Consider the following 20,597-nt stretch of genomic DNA (forward strand, 5'->3'; position numbering starts at 1 on the left):
CGCCTGTTTTCTGGATCGTCGTACTGTACGCTCAGTCTTATTAGACCGGTGGTGAAGGGCCTACTCCAGAAGTGCAGCGGTGCAGGTGGGCGCTCGCAGTTATGCCGGATCAAGGATCGTGTGCATGAGAGCTTGAACAACTACTTCAAGTTTTGCTTGATTGAAACGGACTCGGGCATTCTTCACCATGCCTGCGTGGCTGCATCCTATCTCCATCCTGCATTCGCCGATACGGAGGACGAGGACTCCGCTCAAGATTCTATCAGAAAATGTATGGCTTTCTTTGACATCAGTGACAGTGCTCTTGACGCTGACGACTCCTCATCAACTAGTAGGCATGGGGTAGAGGGTACTTTGTTGGGTGCCCTCAATCGCAGAGATCTCAGGAGGACAACAACGGCGGTGACGGGGTTGTCTCGCGAGTTGATCGCATATGAGCAGAGGTTGAGATCCGAGTCTGCCGTGCACTCGGACTTCCTCGGCTTCTGGGCAGGCTGCCCAGATTTGCCCATTCTCACTAAGGTTGCTGTTGCCCTCGCAACAATTCCTGGGAGTAGTTGCAGCTGCGAAGAGAGCTTCAGCTTAGCTGGATCTTTATCGAGAAGCAGAAGATCCAGATTATCTGACAGCACTTTACGTACCTTAATGCTTTTGAAGGGCCATTAGCTCTGCTATCGGCCCTTAGTATTCTTTTAATCTGTGACACATATTAAGTGTTAGCGTCCCATTGCTGTGTGTCTTTCTGGTCTTCCGTAGTTGTATAAGTGATATTAGAGCATGATTTGCAGGAGTTGTTTCGCGTTTCTTTGAAGAAGATGTGTTCTAGCCAACTTCTAGTAACAAAAGCTGGAGAATCCGCCGTAAACCGTAAATCGCATCCGTAACCGTGAATTGAAATATTTTACGACTCGTAAATCGTAACGGAATTCGTAATTTACGGCGATTTTGCCCATCTATAATGAGTGCGATTGAGAGAGAAAGGGACCAACATTCTAATAGCAGCACGGCCGTCTTGATGGTGCATAACGAAATCTTTAAGTGGCAAAGGCAGGAAGATACCACAGCAAGAGACAAAGTGGTTGCCGATTGATATGCGGGAGGACGCACGAGCAATAGCTTCATCGATAATCTTGTTGGCAGCTAGCAAAGATAGATCATGAGCTTTACGTCTAGCAACGAGCGGTTCGGAAGTAATGCAGTCGAAAATGCTGCTCGAGCAAATACCAACTTTACAGTAAAGTCTTTACTACCAAACGCAATAAACCCACGCCACATCTCCGAGGATTCGTCGGCCATTGTTTCAGATAAGAGACACCGATGAATTGCATCACAATGGAAAATAGTATTCCATGATATGAGGGACCTCTTCAGATGAATGGCACTGGCCACAGGCACGTGTAATGCTAGATACAGAAAGGCAGTTGGAGTGCAGGTGGGCAAGCCAAGGCCAATCTTGAGGAGATTGTTGCAGCAAGTATCAAGAGCACTAGGCTTCGGAAAAGCAAGGTCATGACCTTATCGCATGTCGTCTACGTATGACATACACATTTTTTCTATCGCCGTTTTCCATTGCAGAGACGAATTGCATGAAACCCTCTAGCTTATTCGCTGCTGTATCAAGGGATCATCATCAAAATTTCTGATTCAGAATTCCCTATGTAACAGATAACGACTCTCAGAGAGGTTTACCTACATTCCAGTCTGTATCTCGCTTTCCAACTAACTTCATCACTCACAGATTGCATCAAGTAGCATCTCGTGCAAAGATGCTCAACCGAGGATCGAGGACTCACGGATTAACCGAGCTGAGACCGCTATCGCTGTGCTGATACCACAAGCTTCCTTACCAGCAACCCCGCTATGGAGATAATAACAGTAACGGATACGATTGAGCTGTGCCTTAAGCTCAGCGCTAGAATTGGTATCACCGCCAGAAGAAGAGATGAGGTAATCACCTGCAAACCAGCAATATGATCAGAACAACATGCAAGTCCTCGGATGGTTTTATTCCATCACGCGCCACGAAATTATACCAAAATCACTACTGCACAAATTTCCTTGAAGACGGTTCCTCAATGATAAATTCAAATCGATCATACGATGGATTTCTTCCCCTTAGCCATTCTGTCTACAACGGAGCTCGCGATAACCCCGCCCAAGCACTGTCCTATATCATAAAATACAGATAGACCATCAGCCAATACCGGATCGAGTTCACAAACCTAATCACCGAGTCACTCTGAGGCGAGCCCTTTCGCTTCGAACACAGCAGGATTGGACAAATAATGGGCCCACCTCGCTGAGATAGAGGTGGACCGAGTCTGTGTGCGTGAAGATGAGTTTGCGTTCACCCCGTATTATCAAGAGTCTGATCGATCGAGTATAACTGTGCTATAGTTCTTCTTCTTCCTCTTCGTTTATTTATCTTCGTTCGGTTCGGTTAGAAGATCGGTTCTATCGACCTTCGGCTTAACTGCCTTGACTTACCTCCTTGGCTGGTATAGTACAAGAGCTGGAGTCGAGTTGGCTTATCTAGTTATAGCAGTGAGCTATCGATTTTGGTACATTGAAGGGAAGCCAGAAAAACATTGCATAGTTGACGCCCTTCGTACAAGCATAGACGAGAGAATATCGGGCGACGAATGGTAACCAGAAGGCGTGCCAGATCTTTCCCAGACCCCTCAACAAAGCTTCCAAGGTCGGTAATGATACACCGGTCACGGGCATAGTCGTAACCTAACCTCAGTACAACATATCTAGTATAGTGGGGGAGCTACATACTAATTCACGGAAGGCCCACGGTTCGATTTCCCTACGGACGATCCACATGAGCACATCCACGTTCATCATTTTTTTCGGTCAAACTAAGACTTTCTTACTGTATATCATTGGAATTTCACCCGTGATATGAAAAACACCGGTGAAAAGAATATATCACGACTGCTGCATACCACAAATACCGGGTTTCTTTCAGAGTATTACACCACTTCACGTGAAACGGGTGAAACTCCAATGTTTTCATAGCAGATGTATGCACAACTAACTTAAAAATAGAAAACTACATCATCATCGGAATATTTTTTCGCATATCAGAACTAGCTTAAAAGTATAGCATTAACAGCATGAGCCAGGTTATACAGAAACAACAACCAATCCAACGTTATACTAACATAAACTCCTCATGACTTCATAAGCCTCTCGCCAGTATCTACCATTCCTTCGTTAAATCCTGCAGCTGATGGGAAGTCCTTCAACTTGCTCGAGCGATAGTCAAAAAGCAACAATAATACGGACGGTCCCACGAAAACGTAGAAACGGTGCGGACGAGATTTCAAAAATTTAAATCCCATGAACTGGCCAGACTACCGTTCAGTGACTTCATCATTAACATGTTCTTTTGTAAAAGGAACCAAATGCTAATGATAACAGCGCTTGCTAATTCATGCAATGTCGTCTTCCCGACATACAAAAAAAATTCTATCCATACCGTAGATACCCAATATAAAACTCTAATAACTCATACCCATGCCAAGACCATGATGTCATCATGATGATGATCAAAGTTATCAGAGTTACTGTAAAATCTCTCATAATTCAATCTTCTCGGACACATAAATTCCCTACACTCCCCCCGCCTACCTCTATTCCCTTCATAAATGAATACGCTCCTGCAATGCCCAGCGCGACCGCAGCCATCAGAGCGCCCACGATGTTACCAACACTCGCATTACTCGACCACAAATCAAATTACATGCCAGAATGTGCTGGACTGACGATGCCTATCTGGCCGTCTGCAATACTGATCGGATCAGAATCCTCAGAAGTAGTGCTAACATCGTCATCATCATCGATGAGGTGGTGCACGGGTGTAAGCCAATTTCCCACCAGCTTAACACAGGCTGGCCAACATAACGACTGAACCTGAGAAATCGACAAAATAGCGCGCGCATTTACAACATTTTCATATCAAGTTTGCACGCACTGTATGAGAAATTGTATGTTACGACTTGTCACGATCGCCCTGAAAGAAATTTGACGGAAAATACAATTTATAATCTATAAAAAGTACAGCGATAGACTATTAACAACTAATTCTAATCCGATTCGGATCTCTATATTTTATGAATCCAAATTCTCACTATACACGCTAGAAAAGAAGACAAACCGAACATATCATTCGAAGAACAAACAAGCGACCCGATGTCCACTACTGCTTCCATTTCAATAAAGTAGCGATTTTGTATGTGACTTGATATTCTCCTTGGAATTCTTTTCGATTCGGATTTCCCCCAAGACTTTTCTCGAAAACCCGCAGGAATACCAAACCCTCCCACTACCAAACCGTTAAGTATCCATATGCAATACAGAGCCATTTTGAACTCCCAAGTCACCGCTGTTCTCAACACGCACAATACAGCAAATAACATCTGCGCCACAGTAGTCAATGCCAGGCCAACACTAAGTACAGTAGACGCCGAAAACACATCTCCGAGTCTTCTCGCTAAGAGAAGCCCAGATGAATATGAGAGCATAAACATGGTATCCAAAGCAGCTAAGGTCGTTGTTGGGAAAGAGTCCGGTCGGGCATCTTGAAGGGTCTGATTATAGAACATGGGCAGCGTCGAACGAAAATTCTCCAGTTGAACTAGAGACATAGTCTTATTAGACTGATCCTAAAATGAAACAGAATCCACAGATTAATTCACAGAAACAGAATAAAATCCAATCACAATTTTTCCCGCCATTATTTTATATATACCACGTCTTAGAAAACGTTGGGGTTACTCCTATCCAAACTTCTTATCAAAAATTCCATCTCGCTCAAATGGGCGATTTTACATGATACCGATCTGACCTATTTCGAATCCTAGCCGATCAACCATAAGATTCCAACCAGCCCCCCCATTATGCTACCGCTTTCGAGTTCGAGAAAGCCTTCCGTGCCGCATGCAGAGCCGCATAACTGCAAAAGGTCACCACCAACACGTTGACGCGCCCACGATGCAGGGTCGAGAGCACCTCTCTACGATTCTGAGATAGCGCATGGTCAACCATTAAAAACTAGAACCAAAGTTAGGACCACAAGAACAATAGAACCGTCTCAATGCCAGAGTATATATGTGTGCATAACTTATGTATTGAAATCGGTCGATTATTAGACTTGAGACTTTTCCCCTTCGAAGGTCATTTATGGCAGATAACAACAGTGCGATAACTCATGGATTTTTCTCCAACGCAGATTTGGAGAAAAAACGAACAGGTTCGTTTGGTCATCCGTCCATCTTCTCCCCAATAAATTTGTTCCACTTTGAAGCCCTCTTCAGTAGATGCGGGAAATAAATTTTCCGTTTTTTTCCGAAAAAATAATGAGCGTATTCCGAATCACCATTGTGCATGATATAAAAGATGTCAGCCTGAGGCACGACGTTTCCCCTAGGTGATGGGAAATTAGGCATTACCGCATTTTTATCACAACAAGGATATTTTCGGCGAGTTTATTGTTGGTTATCGTGCCTTTCAATCCTAAGTCGCGTGTAAATTTTCAGCTGTGGGGAAACTCTCGAGCCGAGGAATCCGAACATGCATCCCAACCCCTCCATCGTTTCTCCCACTGCTTGAGGCTGTTGATGTACGTTTTCACCGCGGCTCGTATGTCAAGTATGTGAGTATAATTCGACTTCCGATATCAGTTCATAGCACACGGTGTGTCCAAACTTATAAGCTTGAAAGAAGGTCAGATCAGAGTTACTCCATCCTTCAGGCCAACTCGCCCCGTCCTCGGGTTTTCTCCGTTCCCTGCTTGATGCTGTTGATAAACGTTTCGCTCACGGCTCGTATAATCTATCACGTCAAATACATGTGTATAAATCTATTACCACCGAAGGATCCTCTCTCACATCGAGAAGTGTATCCATTGTAACAAATCTCCTCTCCCCCAAATAGTCACAACACAAAAGGAAACTCTTTTCACAAAAAAACATCATGAATTCAACCATATATTTTTATGGCTTGAAAATCTTGTTTCTTACGAACCCTATTTTTCTTTCATCAAAATCAACATGAACATCGTACGCACGGAACAGTGGAATTCCGAATAAAATTCGATCTTTCAATCCACTATCTCTTATTCTCACAAAACATCCACCTCTTCCACATACAGTGTAGTCTCGGCCTTCGATTTTCAAAGAAAAACCTACTTCGTTCTGCAGACGAAACGCCAAAGTCGGCAAATACTTTCGCATTCTCTTGTCTATAATCAAATACTTTTCCCCTGTCTCTTCGACCTTCCAATACTGCTCCGAAAACTTGCCCATTTCTCTTTTCGTACTTTCCAAAATTCGTTCGATGAGATCTGCCGCATTAGGGATGCCAATTGAAATAGTACCGCTATCAACATATGACAAGTAGGACCTGTCTCGTTGCGACATAAGAGGACGATACACATTCGAAAGATTCCCATCTGTTCTCAAGAGGGCGACAGAAGCAGTCCAAACCGAGACCCGCCCCCAGCCATTTTTGTAGCAGTACGCCATTCGACTCAATGTAGTCCTCACGTCCTCTTTCACAAGTGCACCAAAAGTGACTTCACCGTTGAATCCTCTCCCGCGTTTCGCGTGAATCGCGAAAGTCCTACGCGCAATTGTTGAACTAGATTGTAGTTGTTCTATAAAACTACTCAAAAGCTTACGACTGCACGCCGGTGCTATTCCAAGTATCCCTAACGATCGAGAGTTGCTCCCTCCAGCGGGGTCAATGAAGTCAATTATAATACCAAATTCGAACTCCTCAATTGCCGTTTGTTCTCCAATCGTCAGTGAGGCTTTGTGAATCACATAACGAGCCTCAGCGCCATCTGCAAATCTACTCCGGTATACTCGAGACGTGTCGCTATAGCATTGCTCCGGTGATGGGCAAAAATAACAGGCGGCTTTCGAGTCTGTACATGCGCCTTTACCGTATATTTCTTCGTACCATTCTCCACTATTCACCAGTAATTTGTCACTTCCAGAATCAACCAGAAGAGCCACTCGTTGACCGTCTAACTCGACCGTTGCATAGCTGTTTTCTATAGGCATCGTCACAATGTTGTCCCGCATGAACTTCAACGACGCCGAGTAGCAGGGAGTGACAATTCCCATAACAAGAATGACATGCATATGGGAAGGGGCAAAGAATATTCTTCAACCCGATCGAAAGTGGTCAAAGGGAGACGCACTCTTTCAGCGAGGAACCGGAATTTCCACTTCGAGCGCTCAAGTTGCCGCGCGACAAACGCACTTCGAGCGCGCATACGTGTTGCTGTGTCGGCACAATAGAATGTTTCGCACCGTTATACAGAGTGTCGCCCGCCGAATGACTTTCCAATGGTTGAGGAGTCAACTTAAATCAGCGGCATCAAAAAAACAACGTGTATCGATCACCAAGTGCTTCATAGCCCTACAATCGAAATTGGGATAAAATTACCCACAAACATGTGTATTTGGTTCACAAGTATGGAATAAGTTCATAAGTATTTGGTTCACTATTCTTAGTATGAACTTCATACTGTAGCAACACCGCGTGCTGATTCACATACTTTCATACGCCACAAATCCTCTCCCCTGTCTCTGGAATTGACGAGCCGCCCATTGCACTTCCTAGCATAAATCGCCCCCCTCAGGTTGGGGCGGGGGCGGTTTCTATGAGTTGAGGGGCTCAACTCTCCCGTGCCAGAATTCCCCCTATACGCAAATCACGAATCTGCGTTAGAGAAACTCAGAGCTAGTCGTCTACGAGTTAAGCCACTTCGCTCTTTCCCTTGCCGGGGACCCACTCGATCTTCCCCTGCATAAATGCTTCGATGTCCTCCACGCTGCGAGGTATCTGCCATAACCCTCATGTGTATTTCCCGCACAGGTTCTATTCCCGAACCCCGCACGACTCACATCATTCAAAACCCTGCATCCATCCCGAGTGATAAGCACATCATCTTCGATACGGATTCCACCCACCGGGATCAACGATCTCAACACTGTCTCATTGACCATCTTGGAGTGAACAGGATGCGAGCACCACTTGTCGATCAAATACGGGTTGAAGTAACTGCATCACAGCGTGAATACTCCATTCGGCAGAAAGGGCAACTTCTCCACTGATACTATAATGTATGATCGATATCCCTGCACGATAAGGGACTACAGAGAGACAATTTACCGTGTAGTGGCTGACCGGAAATTGAAGTATATTTATTTCTGAGAATCCTCAAGTAGTGTATAGTCGGCATCCATTCACTGTAGAGGACTATAGAGAGACAGTTATAACACAAACATATTTCTCAATATGCTCAAACGCGTGTCCTGATCCCCGTGTAAAACTCACCATCCAGGTTCGACAGTTAGCACATAACCCTCCTTAACGACCCTCCCCAACCTCAACCCCGTGAGAGAAACGTCGTCCTTATCTTTAAAGTGACCCGGCTCGTATCTGATCCACATCTTAGTCATAAACACATGAGTGTTCTCCCTTACCCGGCAACATCATGTACATCCAATCCCAACATATGGCCAAGCCCATGAGGCATTAGATAACGCGCGACCAACGCTTCCTCGCATACACTATCGATGGGAGCGGTAAAAAGATTCAAACGCTTGGTAAGTTCCCTGGCAGGAGAAACCGTATACACGCAGTAAAGAGTAAAGACACTCATGATATTCAAAAGGAAATCACAATGTGTTTTTCGGGGCAAAATTTCCCAGCGCTTCCCTGAATTGGGCAGACATTGGGGAGTTCACACAATCCTAATGCAGCGCGGTTAATTTTCCCATGCACGAACGCTCTACATCGTATCACGATCACTAATGGCACAACTTACTCAGCAATAACTCTCGTAGCTTTCCTATGCATATCCCTGTAATCCAATCCCGGTTTGAGAATCTTCTCCACTGCATGTACCGCCGCCAGAACCGATTCATAAGCTTCCTTCTGCAGCTCAGTGAACTCCCCACTCGTCGGGAAAGTACATGTCACATCCGCCGTATAACAATGGTACCTCAAGGAGTATCTTTACATGCGCTTCTCACAGATAAGCGTTGTGGGAAAATATGCGCATGATCAACAACATGTGTAGGTGACATTCGTGGAAATTCTGAGGAAAGTTGAGGAAATCCTCATTGATTTCTGTACATTTCTACCCGAATCCGTATGTATACTTCTATACTTAGCTGAAGAAAAGCGAGCGTTTATCTCAACACCGCACAAGGCTTACTCAGCTCCCATATCGAGCAGTCTTAGATCCGACCTGTGGACGCTCTTGTCGTTTGGCTCAGCGGGATGACCGTAGTGAAGGGAAGCGTTCGAAGTACCGGCGCATCCAATACAACCATAACCGACACCTGAATGAAGTCAGAATATGAAGTGTGACTGAGATGAACAGTCACAGTTGGAGCTTCTAGCCTAGAACAGAGATGAACAGTTCCAAAACCTTTGTTACTCACAAGTGAGAGCCGATTCCACAATTGTTCAAGAGAAACTGGATACACGTTGAGATAAGAGGAGGATTTCAACGTCCACTTGTCGTATTGTCCTAACTGAACGACCTTACGTTCGCAGCCTCTCATAGCGCCTTCATAACGGAAGTTAGCTACGGCGTTGTATTCCATCCTATGAGTGTTAGCTCGATCTTCATAGCAAGCCCTCATAGTCGAGAGATGTGCCGAGGAAGATACAAGGCAAGCGTATCTAAAGCCTCAGAAATGCTTCCTATTCAACAACAAAAAAACCTTGTAACATGGAAAACATGAAAAAAGGGGGAAAATATCGGGAATTCGTGCAGTTTTTTTCGAAGAGCTTCTGCAATTTTTAAGATTTCAAATTTTTCACCTCTTCCATGTAAACTAATTTCTATAAAGCTTACTCCATAATTTTGATCTCTTCCTCGTCTTTAACACTCCTCAACTCATTAAGCACATCCCACAATGCTGATCCATCCAGTTTGTTGGTAAGCTCTATCGCTTGCTTATTCACCTCAGCGTGCGCGATACCAGAATCACGATTAACGCCCTCAATCTGGGAAATACATACTGGGAATCTCCCCATGTTGGTATAACCCTGACTACCTCCATAGTTGCCTTCGCATTGGATAAGTCGATTTCGCCAACATAAAGCACTTCATCCACCACATACCTGCAATAAGGTAAGGAAGTAGCCACAGAGACTTGCATCATCGAAAAAAAAATTGGGTATGAAAAGAACGAAACACAGTGAATACTCAACTAACGCCTGTTAAAAAAAGTGAGCGCAGATTAGGCAACTCTCTCAACCAACAGCCCCTACTTAGATTGGAACCAACTCTTCGGTTTGATCGGCCCCATCCAGGTAGCATATACATCATCGAATCGCGGGACATACAAAGTGGACCTGAACCGTATCTTCCACACTTCGACCTAAGATATGCGTCTAAATCCACAACCGAGATAACATTCCAAATAACGACATGAGTAACATTTCCGATTCTACTTGTGCTTATATGGCGCCGAAGAGTCGAGCTCAACGGTCGCCACACAGCCCGGCTCCTTCACACCGAAGAGATACCTGATGATGAAATAACAAGTCAACCAGGGAAGGTCTACAATACAACACATTCATAGTATAATTACACTTGAAGTGTATTGTGGCGTATTCACGCAGTAAGGGCAGTTGCACAGCTATAATATCACCATCAGAGCCTAGCCATTTCAGTTTATTATCACCAGCAACTATACAATATAGAGTGTACAAGCAGGGACTAGTAGTCAATGCTCCAACTATGTGTATTTACGTCAAGTAATGCCATTATTAATTCCAAACATGATGATACTCTGCATATGTATAGTGTTGCTATAGAAAACGTTCTACAACGACACCACTTGAAAAGTCCCCAGACCCGATGCCTACTGAAAATATGATTCTTGTTTGAAGTCCCACTCAGTATCAGAATCATACACAGATTGGAGTTCGCCACCTCTAAGGAATATCACAGTACCTGCACACAAGGGCATCAAAGCGCTTAAGGAGGTTAGCTTGGTGGCCAGTATTATCTACGAATTTCTCGAGGGGTGGTACGAATGATCCAACGCAGCAGAGAGATCGCTTTAGTCCTAGTGCAGTCAATTGCATATACTATCTTCTCATGGAGTGGTATGGGGAAGTCGTCGCAGCGAGCAAAATAATCAGACCCTGTACTGTTGCATTCACATGTCTCCACAATTTCCCCAAGGAGTGGTATACGAAATTCAACACGGCGCCAGAGATCCAGTGCACAATAAACGCTGCATATGATTCCACACAGCCCAATGATAATCAACGCGCCACTAATACAGTCATTTCTGTCTAGAAACACGATGAGCAACGCGGGGTCTGATTCTCAACGATTTCCCAAAGGAGTGGTATGTAAACTGTACCACCTTCCGGTGCCAGTTTGTCCTTCAGCATCGCCTCAGCCAACCTCCGACGATGGTCTCGGTGCATCACCAGAGGGATCTTGAGCGTATCCGGCCCTCTAGAGAAATAGGGCTCAGAATCATCACTTTTCGACACTTCGGGAGTATTGTGATCGGGCATAAGGAACTTCTAATAATAAACACTATAAAGAACAGTTCTCCGCCGTGTTGGAATATATGTTCACTCTCCTCAGCTGAGCTCAGGAGATTCCTCACTATTATGGTAAATTACACAGAAATTCACGTAGAATTGCCTCCCCTCCCAGAATTCCTAAAGGATTTTCATTCTGTCACCAACACATGTAGTTCACCAAGTGCATATTTCACCGCACTGGTTTGCCATACGACGACTTGTGCAGTATTCTCTTTCGCCTAGGCGGACAAATATCAAGATGGGCGTCGTAAATACACTACATATGAGATAATGGAGTTTCATCCGTGATATGAAAAACACTAGTGAAAAAACCATTTCACGACTACTGCATATCACCGCGAATATCGCGTTTTTCACCGAGTTTTACGCCAATTCACGTAAAACGGGTGAAACTCCAATGTATTTACGTGTATATAAGCAACCGATTCATATAGAGATTCAATATAGAGTAAAGTCCATAAAAGTCTTCACAGTGTGAAGACTTTTTCACTGCGAGTGTGAAGTTCACACTCGCAGTTGATGCAATAATCGAATGACAATTTCGTAACGAAATTTTCGTTTTCATTGGTTATACTGGGTGTCCGCCGCATCTTTCAGAGGGAAATGAAGAAATCCCTAATGATTCGTTTTCCGCGTTATTTTCTCGTCAATGCGTATTCAAGATACGGTAACTTGAGTATGCTAGTCATAAACAGCCCTTTTACCACACACGCTAACGAAAATGGTCTCAGAGTAGTTTCGAAGATTCAAAATTGATTCAACCGCTTGTTATAATTTTGTGGCGCGTGACAACGCAATCTGAAAGATTTCTCTCAACCAATTCAAAGGTTCGATCCAAAGAGGTACGGATGCTGTTGTGATCACACGTGATTATAAGCCCTCCAATATGTCGGAGTTGCTTATGTCCGACTTTCTTTTACAGTGGGCCTGTTATAGCTTAGTAGCATCTCATTGAGGAAGGAGAGTAAGGTTCTTCGGAAAGAACGGTAATGATTCCTCACTTAAAGGGAATGCTGTGTTATGGGGGTAATTGATGAAGTTGACAAGAAGGAGGGAATCTGAGCAGTTAAATGATCTAATATACGGGTGATTGGTATCTTTGAGTGGCATAGCTGCCCCACTTAGACGAATTGATTGGTATCTTTGAGTGGCATAGCTGCCCCGCTTACAGTAGACGAGTTGATTGGTATCTTTGAGTGGCATAGCTGCCCCGCTTAGACGAGTTGATTGGTATCTTTGAGTGGCATAGCTGCCCCGCTTGGACGTATTGATTGGTATCTTAGAGTGGCATAGCTGCCCCGCTTGGACGTATTGATTGGTATCTTAGAGTGGCATAGCTGCCCCGCTCAGACGAATTGATTGGTATCTTTGAAAGGCATATCTGCCCCGCTTAGACGAATTGATTGGTATCTTTGAGTGGCATAGCTGCCCCGCTTAGACGAATTGATTGGTATCTTTGAGTGGCATAGCTGCCCCACTTAGACGAATTGATTGGTAGCTTTGAGTGGCATAGCTGCCCCGCTTGTACGTATTGATTGGTATCTTAGAGTGGCATAGCTGCCCCGCTTAGACGAATTGATTGGTATCTTAGAGTGGCATAGCTGCCCCGCTTAGACGTATTGATTGGTATCTTTGAGTGGCATAGCTGCCCCGCTTAGACGAATTGATTGGTATCTTTGAGTGGCATAGCTGCCCCACTTAGACGAATTGATTGGTAGCTTTGAGTGGCATAGCTGCCCCGCTTGTACGTATTGATTGGTATCTTAGAGTGGCATAGCTGCCCCGCTTAGACGAATTGATTGGTATCTTAGAGTGGCATAGCTGCCCCGCTTAGACGTATTGATTGGTATCTTTGAGTGGCATAGCTGCCCCGCTTGGACGAGTTGATCGTTAGGGGGGTATCACCTGTATCTCCTATCTACAGGACATTGGAGATGGTAGGTTATTATGATGACTGTTGTGGTTGATTAGAAGGTAATCCGTACAGTTCAATGCGACCATTATCGATATTACAATGAGGTATCATGTAAGATACTCTCATGATCAGTAGCGGACCTGTTTTGTATCTTACCGAGGAGTACCTAAGATTCTTCTCATTTTTTATCATGGCTGCCGTCGTGGCCAGAGTCATCGGACCAGCTCGAAAAGAAGCAGCTCGTTCTGTCAAAAGCCTTCAAACTTCCCTAGCACCGCCCAACACTGAACTTGGGAAAAGATTATCTTCAATTGAATTAACTCGAGTACCGTAAATCTGCCAACTCTCGATTTCATATCTTTTGATTTATATCAGCCACAAGCGCATCTACAAGTCTTGCGCAGTATAGAGATATGTGGAAGGGAGTTGTCAGTAGAAGAGGCCATCTATTCATTGCGAATATTAGCCGCTACTTCACCAGGCGGCCAGAAGGTACTACTACAATGCTTGAGCTATAGTAAACTAGTCTCAGAGGAATATATGTTCGATCTCTGCAGCTCATCTCAGGAGTTTCCATAGCTACGTTATGGAAGTTTACATACGATATGGGGTAGAAGTGTGAAAAATCCAACAATAATTTCACAAAATTCCTTATGTTTGGTTTCCTCCATGTGCATATATCACTTTCATGGCTCAATAAGAGATGCTTGAGTTCACGCTGAAATTGCTCTCCAATTTCAAAGTACGCTACGATCATTGACAATGAGTAACGGAGCCAGCTTAGGCTTGTTTATATATATTATCAACGGCGTTTGTCGCAGATGGGAATTTATCATGGTGATCTGGAACTATTTATGAGTCCTTATATTTCGATATTTTCCTTGTTATTGTATTGTACTAGTGCTCACACAGTGAACCGTAGTAGTCAGCGATGAGGGAATGTTGATGACAATAAGAGGACCATTGTTGGTTTGGAAACCCTCCGTCCTCAAGTCGTGTGTAAATGTTCATAATGTAATTTGAAGTGAGAAAAGCGAACATACGTTCCAACTAGGCTTGCCAAATCACAACATTGTTGAAATATGTGTTTACATTGCTCAGCTGAGCTCAGGAGTTTACTCACTAATTATAGGAATTCAGCTGAAGGTGTGCAGAAATTTTCCCGAATTTTTTTCATATCGTTGCCAACGCATGTGGTTTAGCATGTGTATATTTTCCCACGCTGAATCACAATATCAGTTTCTGTTTCATACCAGATCTTCTTGTAAGGCCTGTATACCACAGTTCTACACTTTTACATCATTAGTTTTTCTTTCATCGGTTGAGACTAGTGATAAACGGCTTGTACCACGTAATATGTGTGTATCGTCGAAATCAGGTTCGTCGGATTTCTAAAGAGATCCGCGAGCATCCAGCTTATGAGAACTTGCATGAGAGCATCGTCAAGCAGGCTACTATAATGCGACCGTTCGAAGTGGCCTTGGTTTACAATAGAGCTGTGGTGAGAAATATAATTTGCGCTTCGCTCCGCTGTGATTTTATGCTTTTTTTCATCAGTTTTTACGCCTATTCTCGCTGGTAGAGGAAGAAGTGATGAGCGATATGTTGGATCAAAGCATTGCTCGACTGCAACCTGATTCAATTGCTGTGGTATTGTGGGGTAAAGTGAGAAATTTTGTCGCGCGCCACAACTTGATGAGATAAATGATGAGTCTCTTCATAGTTCAGCAGTTGATGAGCATAGTTAGTTGTTATCCACAGTCAGTTCAGCTACTCGACGAATATCTATAGATTGAGACACAATTCTTATCAAGATGATGAGATAAATACCGTATAAAAATTAATCATCAAGTTTCAAAACGCATTTATTATTCAACTTGTTTAATTTGAGGCTTTCACGTGTAATTTTCGTCATTGCATAACGCCGTAACCTTCCTACTGCTGTAGTGAAACGCATCCTACTGAGTCGTGTGAGAAAGGGCCGACATTTAGTAGTTCCTCAAGGATGTTATGAGGAGTTTTAACCTGCACTCCTTCGAAGATATGGTGCCTTCTAATAAACGCCTGATTAAGTAACCTCTTACTACAAGAGTTTAATTACAGTGTAAAAGGGCTGTAGGGCTGCGTTTGATGATTATAACTCTTCAACACCTAGGGTGTGAGATTTCGCATCTAGCAGCATCTCTTTGAAATATTGAGCGCTTTGCAATGCCGGTTCTGATATTCGAACAACTACAACTGTTCACCGAATTATTGTAAAACGCAAGATCTGCCACTCATCAACTGTCGCTCGCCACGAAATTATTAGCGGTGTACAGTGCGAAGTTTCACAATGAAAATCGCATGTGTGAATTTTAAATTATACAAGTCAGATGAGAAGCTGACGTAGAAACTTGGAATCGATTCTTTAATGGTATTTATTCCGTTATTTTATGAATACCATAATTCGGTTTTTTTCTGTTCATGCGTCTGACTAGTTAAGGTCGATGAACTTCCTACTTGTATAGTTCATCATATCAGACTTGATGTATAATTTTATATTACCAAAAAAATGTTCTTTTCATCTTTCTGTTTTTATGTTCGACGCGTTAAGATTGACGAGCGTTTTATTCATTACTTTTCTTGATAATATTTAATATTCATAATAATATAATGGAGTTTCACATATGATGCGAAAAACACATTTCACTTCGCGTAAAACGGGTGAAACTCCAATATATAAATAATATAAACCTATCATCAATATGATAATAATAAAGCTAGGTTAACGTATAAAATAGATTATACATTGATATCGTTATAGATTATAGATTGGTAATTAGTGGTAATTAGTGATTAGACTTCGTGCGCAGTTGTTTTGTATAATTTCCAAGAATATGTATTTTTCGCAGGTATTGAAAGCTCTAGCTGAGGTCCGTAGTGTGCCGAAGGAGCGACTTAAGGCGGTGGAGGAAAGGTTGTTGACAGTAATACAGGGTTGAAGTAGATCTGATAATGTAGATAGGGAGCGGCATCTTCGAAAGGGGTCTTTCGTCGCTGTTTTGGTAGTAAAAATTGAATATTGATGCTTATTATTACATACAGTACGTGTCGATTTGATATGCAAATGTGTGTTATTTTGGCGGCAAATGATAGTGAACAAGTGAATGTCGCTATCATCACAGTCCCAGACGGGTACTCATCATCACAACACATGTTAATAGTCATCGTTGCATTGTATATGGGATATAGTTTCGAATCGATTATCAAGTAGGTCTCAGAAATTACACACATTTGCATATCAAATTGACACGTACTGTAGGTATTCATTTAATATGTCGATACCGATTATATGAGTTGTTTTCCGCGAAGTGAATTTTGAAATAGGTTTTTTATTAGTGTTTTTCATATCGCGGGTGAAATATATTCTAATATTCCCTATAATATATACAATCGTAATATTGGAGTATAAATATATGATAATGATTTCGATTTTGTTTTACCAGCGATAACGAAGAGTTTATTTCTTTCTTTTTATCATTGGAGTTTCACCACCCTAGTGATATGAAAAACATATTTTACGACTACTACATGCCGCGAATATCGCGTATTTCACGAAGTTTTAACGCCACTTCACGTAAAACGGGTTGTGAAACTCCGATGTTGTTGGTCATTGTTATGTTGAATATAGATTGATAGGAATTAAGTTGAGAAAACTCGTGCAGGAAATGGGTGAACGATTTTCGTTATAGTGTCCGAAACGAACAAAGAAAATGGAAATGACATAGGATAGAGAATTTTGGGGTGAATCTGAAATCATTGGAGTTTCACGACCCGTTTTACGTGAAGTGGCGTAAAACTTGGTGAAAAGCGCGATATTCGCGGTGATATGCCGTGGTCGTTGAATATGTTTTTCATATCACTAGGGTGAAACTTTATTTATATTTTTTCTACTGAGTATGGTAGTCGGAAAATGGAATATATGTATATTCGATTTGTATTGTTGTTGGAGAGGTCGGATATATTAGAATTGTTTGCACGCATGCACATAGCTTGTCGGAATTCGTAGGTGATTCGTCGTGAGGAGGAATATAGGGATAGACGTTTGAAGGGAAAGGGAGAGCCTAGGGCGATGCCGCCACCAAGTTTGGGTATTCAAGTCGCTTTACAAGCTCTGCAGAAACTAGCGGCGATTCACGCCACGCGGGTTGGAGTAGGGAATTGGAAAGAAAATGAAAAAGATGTGACTAAGCAGCTTATAGGAGGTAAGCGTATCTTTACGCACTGGGAAGATTTTCTTCTGTTGATGTTAGAATTGGTACGACGAGTGAGAGCAATGGCGGTGACAGGAGATTTGGATCCACATGATATTAGTGCGGCGTATGTGTCGTTGGAGAAAGCGCTGGGAAGGAATAACGCGGCTACGAGAGAATTGGAAAATATATTGGTGACACGGTGAGTGGACATGCTTTGAATCTTTGTCTGGGGGCACGAAAAGAATCTTTGTCTGTTTTGGTTGATAGTAGAATTGGTTGTTGAGATCATCCAAGCTGTTTTGAATCTTCCTCGTGGGGACACTGGAAAAATCCTGATAAAATTTCGATGGAATTTCACCCGTTTTTACGTGAAGTGGCGTAAAACTCGGTGTAAAACGCGATATTCGCGATGATATGCAGTAGTCGTGAAATACCCTTTTCACTAGTGTTCTCCATATCACTAGGATGAATACCGTTCTTTCTCTTCAGAGGTTTATCAGATCTCTCCGAGATGGAGGTAGGTCGATTAGCAGATGTGGTTCATCCTGGTACTCCGCTTCAACAAGCTGTGGCGGCTGAGTTCGGTGAACGATCGAAGCTATCTAGTAAGGAGGAATTATCTGATTTGCTGTGGAAAGGGATTTTTGATTTTCAGCGGAAGTTGTTGTGAAAGCACTGAAACTACTAAAACGACTCCAGTCGAGTTCGGAACTACCGAGACGAACTGTGGCGAACATTATTAACACTGTTAGATTTTTCTTTGCTTCGCCAGAGAATCAAAAGGCGTGCCGGATTACTATCACGAATTTGATGCAGTTCATTTCGAACATAGATCCCATGTTGGGAAGTGCTCGGGTGGTTGGCACACTGCTGAGTAAGATGGTGATGCTGGGGGGGCGCTGTAGGAGAAGAGGAAAAATTGTGGGATAATGTTGGCAAAATTATTTTGTAAAAGTTTTGAATTTTAAGAATTATTATATATACACCCTAGTGATATGAAAAACACTACTTCAGGACTACTGCAAGGCGCAAATATCGCGTTTTCACGGAGTTTTATGCCACTCTACGTGAAACGGGTGAAACTCCATTATTTTTTAATAATATTGATAATCGAAATTTTTTCCCTTCATATTCATTCGTTTGGAAATTAATTGGAATTTGTAATTTGGAGAATATTCATCAGCATTTTTCGAGGAATTTCTGACATTTTCTAGTCGCAAAAGTTATTATTTTGGAATTGCAATATTTTACCAGTTGAGTTTGGTGCGATATCGCTTTGGAGTTTCAGAGTAGAATAGGAGCTCTCGAGAGTGACTCCATTTTATCAGATGTTAATCATTTTCAACCATCATTAGTTTTATTGGAGTTTTGAGGAAATTATTGATTTCCTCGGTGTGAAATTGCTGTGTTAGTATCAAGTTCGAAATATGTGCTCGCTTGCCTCAGCTGAGCTCAGGAGCTCTCTAAGGTAGAAGTGTATCGAAAAACCAATGAGAATTTCCCAAAATTTCCTAGCAGAATTTTCATATTGTCATCAACTATGTTGTATATTTCCCCGATACAGTTCTCGACTGCCTTAGATGCTGCGCTCTCGAACGTCGATCGCATTCAACCATCACATTTGTTGAGGACTCTTAGTCACTTGGAAGATATAAAGCTGACGGAAGTGCACCCATTTTATAAAGGTAAATTGTTGTATTAATTCATACCACATTTCTGTTACATCGCGGAGCTATTGCTGTGAATGCTTGATTCTCGACGTACTTTTGAAAACAGTCTTCACACTGTAGGAAAATCGGTTCTGGTATACGAACGAAATTTCCCCGGGGTTTTCTATCTATCGTAACAAGTGAAGTATGACGATCTTTGAAAAAATGGAAATGAATTGTTGCAAAGCTCGTCGTTGAGAATAATGAAACTTTACTTCGTATGATGATATGTACGGCAGTCGACGATTTAAGGATAAATGAGATTTATCTAATAATCTATTTAAAGATAGATAGGATATTTAGATATTTGAAGATATTGTGTGTTTCTCCCCCACATGTATGCGCAAGCGTGTTCTTTGGTCAGATCGCATTGATCATCTTGTTGATAATCTCATCGGTAGAGGACCGGAGGCGTTGGAGTATCCCTTAGTGCAGCTATTTGCTGTTAAGTTGTTGGCTCGGTTGGGTCGCTGTGAACCGATTTATCTGAAAAGATTAGCAGAAATTGTGGTATCGGATGCATTGAAAAGAGGCGTTTCGCACAGGGGTGTGATTGCAGCTGTGGGAGAGGAGGAAACGACCAACGAAGAATTTGGTGAAGTTTTGGTACGGGTTCCGAAGCACTACGAGAATTACGACAACTTTGTGTTGACGTTCGCATACCATTTGAAATTCGATTATAAGGATGGGATAAGAAGCCAAGCTTTGGAAGAGCTGGTCGAAGATATAGTTACGAATCCGGAGAGGCTGAGGGCTCTGACTATGGCCGCGTTAGTGTGTGCTGATAAATTGGGCGTTGGTGATAGGGAAATTATGAAGGAGGTTTTGAGAGATAAGTTACAGGTGAGAAGTGGGTTGGTACCACACTTTTTTCAATTCTGTTGAGGGTCGGTACGCCTTCCTTATCTCCTATTGAGGGAACGCCACAACTAGAGGACTTATAGAAAGAACTTATCTATCAATATAAACAATAGTAGGCTCACTTGACGCTAGGCTAAGATATGCACTGCCACACGGAGCAATGGGAAAGGAGACATCTTGCACAGAAACAAACACAATACTCCATTTGAATAGGATGCAATCATCCGTCTACACTTCTTATTGACTTCTATACCTTATTAAATGTCC

General features: G+C 42.7%; 4 protein-coding genes across 4 annotated transcripts in view; 2 read left to right on the top strand and 2 right to left on the bottom strand.

The window, feature by feature from the left end:
- Positions 1-1,847: 1,847 nt before the first annotated feature.
- Positions 1,848-5,055, bottom strand: Pmar_PMAR025643 (hypothetical protein; the record flags this gene model as incomplete). Its single annotated transcript, XM_002783788.1, has 4 exons — positions 1,848-1,955; positions 2,613-2,736; positions 3,775-3,921; positions 4,915-5,055. Coding segments are annotated over 4 exons (520 nt in total), but the record flags the coding sequence as incomplete, so codon positions are not given.
- Positions 5,056-7,776: 2,721 nt separating this feature from the next.
- On the bottom strand, positions 7,777-11,577 carry Pmar_PMAR025644 (Xaa-Pro dipeptidase, putative; the record flags this gene model as incomplete). Its single annotated transcript, XM_002783789.1, has 13 exons — positions 7,777-7,863; positions 7,926-8,082; positions 8,359-8,463; positions 8,508-8,639; positions 8,852-9,028; positions 9,245-9,371; positions 9,581-9,717; positions 9,893-10,044; positions 10,095-10,161; positions 10,312-10,395; positions 10,495-10,569; positions 10,912-10,999; positions 11,421-11,577. The coding sequence occupies 13 exons, from the start codon at positions 11,575-11,577 to the stop codon at positions 7,777-7,779; spliced, it is 1,545 nt and encodes a 514-aa protein (XP_002783835.1).
- Positions 11,578-13,715: 2,138 nt separating this feature from the next.
- On the top strand, positions 13,716-19,398 carry Pmar_PMAR025645 (hypothetical protein; the record flags this gene model as incomplete). The annotated part of the gene is made up of 9 exons (XM_002783790.1): positions 13,716-13,850; positions 13,901-14,017; positions 14,904-15,026; positions 15,083-15,175; positions 16,417-16,491; positions 17,574-17,769; positions 17,818-17,959; positions 18,250-18,365; positions 19,325-19,398. 9 exons carry the CDS (start codon positions 13,716-13,718, stop codon positions 19,396-19,398), a joined length of 1,071 nt encoding a protein of 356 aa, XP_002783836.1.
- Positions 19,399-19,808: 410 nt separating this feature from the next.
- Pmar_PMAR025646 (hypothetical protein) overlaps positions 19,809-20,597 on the top strand; it is a gene marked incomplete at both ends in the record, with an annotated part of 3,941 nt that continues 3,152 nt past the window's right edge. The window contains one exon of the mRNA XM_002783791.1: positions 19,809-20,312. Coding sequence (XP_002783837.1) covers positions 19,809-20,312 — 504 coding nt within the window. The remainder of the gene's footprint in view (positions 20,313-20,597) is intronic.

The sequence above is a fragment of the Perkinsus marinus genome (assembly GCF_000006405.1).
Source record: "Perkinsus marinus ATCC 50983 genomic scaffold scf_1104296935984, whole genome shotgun sequence".
NCBI classification, from domain to species: domain Eukaryota; phylum Perkinsozoa; order Perkinsida; family Perkinsidae; genus Perkinsus; species Perkinsus marinus.